The sequence below is a fragment of the Pteropus vampyrus genome, unplaced genomic scaffold (genome assembly GCF_000151845.1).
Source record: "Pteropus vampyrus isolate Shadow unplaced genomic scaffold, Pvam_2.0 Scaffold191, whole genome shotgun sequence".
In the NCBI taxonomy this organism is placed as follows: domain Eukaryota; kingdom Metazoa; phylum Chordata; class Mammalia; order Chiroptera; family Pteropodidae; genus Pteropus; species Pteropus vampyrus.
The window spans coordinates 3,215,849-3,223,204 of NW_011888972.1; the positions used below are offsets into that span (position 1 = coordinate 3,215,849).

Here is a 7,356-nt window from a genome sequence, read left to right on the forward strand (position 1 = left end):
GATTATGTTAACCAATGTCACAATAAAAAAAGGGGGTTAGCTATATAAGTATCTTGACAAGTACATTAATTTTAGTATGCCAATCTATGTTCTTTTAATAAGATAGATGGCTACTTTATGTGCTTGATACACCTCTGTTTTATTTTTTCTAGGTTTGAAGAAGCTAAGAAGGAGGCTCATGCTGTAGATATGAAGCTCTTGGAGAATTGGGAAGATGATGCCACCCTGGAAAAAAAATGGCCCTTCCTAGGGGTTCCTTTGACAGTCAAAGAAGCCTTCCAGCTGCAAGGTACTGTTTTTTAGATACATGGGTCTTTAGATACATGGGTTGAACCCACAAATGGCATATGTATTCTGAAGTTATAAACTGAAAAAAAAAATATTACCAAAGGGAAAGACTAATGTAAGGGTTTCTTCATTTCTGAATTGAGGGGAAATATTCTGCAAGTTCCGTTGAGAAGAGAGACAGTAGTGACCATCATCTGTTAGAACTGGATGGCACATGAGGGGCTATGCTCAGTGCTCATTAATTCTCAAAGCAGACTATAAGAATAGTATCATTATCTCATTTAAAAGTAAATGAAAATCCCAGGTGTTTGACAATTAAACATACTTCTAAGTAATTCATGGGTCAAAGAAAAAAGCAAAATGGAACTTTTGAGGTAAAAAGAAACAAAGCAACAATATACTGAAACGTGTGGAATACAGCTAAAGAAATGATTAGAGGGAAATTCGGACCTTTGGATGAGTATATTTAAAGAAAAAAAATATTTAAAATCAATAATCTAAATTTCCACCTTAGGAAACTAGAAAAAGGAGAGCAAACCAAATCTAAACCAAGTAGAAGGAAACAATACAGATTAGAGTAAGCTAGAAAACAATAAAACAATAGGTGAAATTGATGAAACTAAAAGTTGGTTTGAAATGATCTGAAAACTGACAAGATTTTAGCTACAGAAACAAGAGAGAAAGAATAAGAATAAAATCTAGAAAGAAAGAGGTAGAATGAGTACAGTTTTTAATCATATTAAAGGAATTATAAATTAATAGCAGTAATTTAATATAAACACATTAGGCAACACAAATGAAATGTACAGATTCCTAGAGAGACAGAAATAAACAAAAGTGATTGAAGAGGAAAGGAAAATATGGGAGTGATGTCAGAAGCACAGCAGCGTGAGGGGTCCCCTTGATCTCTCCCCGTGAAACTACAATGAATTAAACAGGTACAATACAACAGAAGATTTCCAGCCTAACACACAAACACTTCTGAGAGATCTGCACATCAAAACATCTGAAAGTGGGCAAATCGGGTAAGCAAGGGAAGAGGAAAGAGAAGAGAGCATAGACAGGTGCTGTGGAAGCAACCTGGAGCTCCCTGCAGTACTGAGAGAGAGAGGAGGAATCGGGTTGTGAAGTGCACACTTTGTAGCCCCAAGCATTCATGCCTGAGCGATCAGCATATATTAAGGCAGAACCCAGGGATCAGGGCAGGGGCCAGGGCAGAGACAGAGTACAGAGGTGCAACCACTGTGTTCTTGCAACTGCCATTGCCAAGCAAAAAGCTGAGCCATGGAACCTGACTGCCTTCTCCCACCCTCACTGAGTTCACCTCCCTGCACCATCCCAGAGCTAGCAGTGAGTGTTGGGCTACAGAGCAAGAGTCTTCGGCCCTGGGAACTGAGATGCACACCGCAGCTGGTTAGGGGTGACAGGGATGGTGAATGGAAGCCAGGCAGCTGAAGTCTGGTGGTCACCATTACTAGAAAAACAAAGCCATAGGCACAGTGGTGAGCTTTCCTTCCCTACCCGACCTCTGCCCATCCAGGCTGAGCCTGGCAGAGGCACTGGGGTACCTTAGGCAGCACAACACTGCACCTTGCTGCTGGGGTAGCACCAAGACTTCAGGAGCTCTTTAGGGGCTCAGTACTCCATCACCCACCACATTTGCTCATGGGGGTAGAGCCGTGGGACCAAGGCAACTTAATCACAGACGACACACACACCTCCTCAGGGAATAAAGGGCATTTTTTTTTCCCACCAGATTGGCCTGGGCAGTGCAGGAAGCTTGTATGCCACTTACTGGAAAACAAAAGAAAAACCTCTTCTTATCAACGTGCTAAAGAGAGATCACTCAAAATAATAATTTTTTTAAAAGTAAAGTACATTCCCATAAATGCCTAGGTGGATAAACAATTCATCAAATACCATGAACAACCATGGTGACAAGGCAGCTCGGAAAGAAAATGAAAAATCTCCAGAAAATAAAATTAAAGATATAGAAATATGCAATTTAAATGACAGAGAATTCAAGATTGCAGTTTTGAAAAAATACAGTGAAATGTGAGAAGATGCAGGCAGTTTAATGTATTTAGAAATAAAATCAATGATAAAAGGAAGACTTTACCAAAGAGATTGAAACTTTTAAAAACCAAATAGAACCTTTGGAGCTGAAGAACTCAATAGAAGAGATTAAGAATGAAATAGTGAGCTTAGGAAATAAAGCTGACCAGATGGAGGAAAGAATTAGTGATATTGAAGACAGAAATCTGGAAATGATGTGGATAGAAGAAGAGAGAGAGACCTGAGAGTTAAAAAAAAATTGAAAAAAACTATAGAACTATCTGGCGCCATCAGAAAGAGCAATATAAGAATAATGGGTATATCAGAAGAAGAGAGGGAGAAGGGAACAGAGATCCTATTCAAACAGTCAATGAGAACTTCCCAAACCTATGGAAAGAACTGAATCATCAAATCTAAGAAGGAAACAAAACACATAATTATCTCAATCCAAAAAGGCCTTCTCCAAGGCACATTATATCAAAACTGTCAAAAATTAATGACAAAGAAAGAATTCTCAAGGCAGCCAGGGAAAGGAAGATGGTAACCTATAAAGAAAAGCTCATTAGATTTTCATCGAATTTTTTAAATTTTTCATTATTTGCATTTATATAGTTTATGAAATGATTCCCGTGATTACTCTATCATCAATCTGGCTTTACACATAGCCATTACAATACTACTGATTACATTTGCTATGCCATACTCCCCATCCACATGAATATCATCGAATTTTTTAGCAGAAACTCTACAAGCTAGGAGAGAGTGAAATCAAATATTCAAACTATTGAAATAGAGAAACTACCAGCCAAGAATAATATATCCAACAAACATCTCTTTTAGATATGAAGGAGAAATAAAGTCCTTTTCAGACATACATAAGCTGAGGGATTTTTCCACCACAAGGCCTGCATTACAGGAAATACTGAAGGGGGTTATTCTACCTGAAACAACAGGCAAAAAGATATAAATCTATGAGTAAGATGACTAACAGACAAAAGCAGAGTATCGTAAACCTTATTCGGGGTATTATAAATTTAAATATTACATAATGGTAAAGAATATAAAAACATTTTTAAGAGAGAAGCAGATAGTAGCTACTGCAACTCAGAAATGAACTCACAGCATAAATAGGGATAATTTGAGACAACAAAAACAGAAAAGCAGAAGGTAGAGGTCTGAATTTGCGAAGGGGAATGGAAATAAGACACATGAGGAAGAAGAAGGACTACTGTGTATATGAAACTTTCTTTTACATAAACTTAATGGTAACCACTCAAGAAAATCCAGAACTGAGACACATAACTTAAAAAAAAGAGGGAACAGAGGGAAAAACCATAGAATACCACCAAACTAAAATAACAGAATCACAAGGGCAAAGAAACAGTGGAGACACTGAACTATCAGAAAACAAAAGATAAAATGGCTATAGGAAAACCTCATATGTCAATAATCACCCTAAATGTAAACAGACTGAACTCGCCAATAAAAAGGTACAGAGTAGCAGATTTTATCAAAAACCAAAACCCAACCATATGCTGCCTTCGAGACACTTCTCAGCTGCAATGGCAAATATAGACTTAAAGTGAAAGGATGGAAAATGATACTCCAGGCAATGGCTTCCAGAAAAAAGTGAGTATAGAAATATCCAATGAAATAGACTTCAAGATAAAAAAGGTAACAAGAGACAAAGATGGATACTTCACAAAGATAAAGGGGACAATACATCAAGAAGACATAACACTTATCAATGTATATGCTCCCAATTGGGGCACACAAAAATACATAAAGCAACTACTAACAGAACTAAAGGGAGAAACTAACAAAAACATAATCACAATAGGAGACCTAATGACACAGCCTTAATGACACATTAAATGAACTGGACATAATCAACATTTATAGAGCCTTTCGTCCCAAAACACCAGATTATATATTCTTCTCTAGCACACATGGAACATTCCCAAGGATACACTATATGTTGGGACACAAAACTAGCCTCAACAAATTTAAGAAGATTGAAATCATACTAAGCATATTCTCCCACCACAATACTTTGAAACTGGAGATCAACTGCAAAAAATAATTATCATAATAAGCAGGGAAAACCATAAATATGTGGAAATTAAACAACATGCTACTAAAGAATGACTGGATCAAAGAAGTAATAAAAGGAGAGATCAAGAGATACATATAAACAAATGAGAATGATAGTACAACATATCAAAACTTTAGGGATACTGCAAAAGCAGTAATAAGAGGAAAGTTCATATCATTACAGGCCTATCTCAAGAAACAAGAATGAGCCCAAATCAACACCCTAACATTACATTTTAAAAAAACTAGAACTAGAAGAACAAATGGAGCCCAAAGTCAGCAGAAAGAAGGAGATAATAAAAATTAGAGCAGAATTAAATGATATTGAGAACAAAACCTGGTAAGGATAACACAAAAAAAGAAAATGTTAGACTAATATCTCTGATGAATACAGATGTAGAAATCCTAAACAAAATACTAGCAAATCAAATACCATACATTTAAAAAATTATACATCATGATCAAGTGGGTTTCATTCCAGGGGCACAAGGATGGATGGTTCAACATACAAAAATCGATCAATATCATACGCCACATAAAATAAAGGATAATATTCATATGATCATATCAATAGATTCAGAAAAAGCATTTGACAAGATACAGCATCCATTTATGATCAAAACCATCTATTTATAATTAAAACACTTAATAAATGGGTATAGAAGGAAAGTATCTCAACATAATAAAGGCTGTATATGACAAACCCTCAGCTAACATCATACTTAATGGTGAAAAACTGAAACCTTTTCCTCTAAGGTCAGGAACAAAACAGGTTTCTCCGCTATCACCACTCTTATTCAATATGATATCGTAAGTACTATCTAGAGCAGTCAAGCAAGAGAAATAAAAGGCACCCACATTGGGAATGAAGAAGTCAAATTGTTACTTTGTGCAGATGACATGATTCTCTGTATAGAAAACCCTAAAAAATTCACAAAAATACTATTAGAGGCAATAAACAAATACAGTAAACTTGCAGGATACAAAATCAACATACAAAAATCCATTGCATTCCTATACATTGATAATAAAATTTCAGAAAAACAAATAAAAAACACCACACAATTCCTTTTGCAATTGCAACAAAAGGAATAAAATACCCAGGAATAAACCTAACAAAGGATGTGAAGGACCTATACACTGAAAACTGTAAGACATTATTAAAAGAATTTGAAGAAGACACAAAGAAATGGATCATTGTCATGGATCGGAAGAATCAACATAGTTTAAATGGCCATATTACCCAAAGTAGTATACAGATTTAATGCAATTTCCATCAAAATCCCAATGGCATTTTTTCCCAGTGGAATTTTTTAAAGAAATAGAACCAAAAAAAAAAAAAACCCATAAGATTTGTATGGCATCGCAAAAGACCTCGAATAGCCAAAGTAATCCTGAGAAAAATGTACAAGGCCTAAGGTATCACTCTGCCTCACTTCAAATTATTTTACAGTGACAATAATCAAAACAGCATGGTATTGGCAGAAAAAAAACAGCATACAGACAAGTGGAACAGAATTGAGAGCCCAGAAGTAAACCCACACATATATAGGCAAATAATTTTCAACAAAGGAGCTGAAAACATACAATGGAGCAAAGAAAGCCTCTTCAATAAATGGTGCTGGGAAAATTGGAAAGCCACATACAAAAGAATGAAACTAGACTGCTGTCACCATACACCAAAATTTAACTGAAAATGGATTATAGACCTAAATATAAGGCCTGAAAGAAGGAATTACATAGAAGAAAACAGGTACTAAACTCATGGACATTGAATTTAGATAAGTTTATGAATTTGACCTCAAAATCAAGGGAAGTACGAACAAAAATAAATGAATGGGACTATATCAAAATAAAAAGCTCTGCACAGCAAAAGAAACTATCAAGAAAACAGAGGCAACCAATTGAATGGGAGAAGATATTTGCAGACAGTGCCTTCGATAGGGGCTAGTATCTAAAATATACAGAGAATTCATACAACTCAACAACGACAACAAAAAAACAAACAATCCAATCAAAAAATGGGCAGAGGACTGGAACAGACACTTCTCCCAAGAAGACCTACAAATGCTCAACAGACTTATGAAAAGATGCTCAATTTCACTAGCTATTAGGGAAATGCAAGTCAAAATTACAGTGAGATACAAAGCAGTCACAGGGACATGTGTACCTTTTTAAATATATTTTTAATATTTCAATTATAGTTGGCATACAATATTAGATTAGTTTCAGGTGTACAACATAGTGATTAGATATTTATATAACTTATAAAGTGATCACCCTGATAAATCTAGTATGCATCTGACACCACACACAGCTGTTACAATATTATTGACTATATTTTTATAGTGTACCTTATATCCCCATGATTATTTTGTAACTATCAATTGGTATTTTTTAAAAATAGTTTTTAATTTTTCAATTACAGTTGATATACAATATTATTAGTTTCAGGTGTACAACATGGTGATGAGACATTTATATAACCTGTGAAGTGATTACCTCGATAAATCTAGTACCCATCAGACACCATACATAGTTGTTAAAATATTATTAACTATATTTCGTATGCTACACTTTACATCCCCATAACAATTTTTTAACTACCAATTTGTACTTCTTAATGCTTTCCTCTCTTTCATGCACTCCCCGCCACCCCCTCCCCGCCACCCATCTGGCAACCCTCAAAATGTTCTCTGTATGTATGAGTTTGTTTCTGTTTTGTTTGTGTTTTTTTTGTTCAATTCTACTTGTAAGTAAAATCATGTGGCATTTGTCTTTCTCTGTCTGATTTACTCTACTCAGCACAATACCATCTAGATCCTTCCTTGTTGTTGCAGATGGTAAGATTTCATTCATTTTTATGGCTGAGTAATACTTCATTGTATGTATGCACCACCTCTTCTTTATCCATTCATC

At 35.4% G+C, this 7,356-nt stretch overlaps 1 protein-coding gene across 2 annotated transcripts in view; it reads left to right on the top strand.

The window, feature by feature from the left end:
- Positions 1–7,356, top strand: part of FAAH2 (fatty acid amide hydrolase 2) — a 69,007-nt gene that overhangs the window by 20,035 nt on the left and 41,616 nt on the right. For both annotated transcript variants that reach the window (XM_011371470.2, XM_023537441.1), the window contains exon 3: positions 153–289. In XM_011371470.2, coding sequence (XP_011369772.1) covers positions 153–289 — 137 coding nt within the window. The remainder of the gene's footprint in view (positions 1–152; positions 290–7,356) is intronic.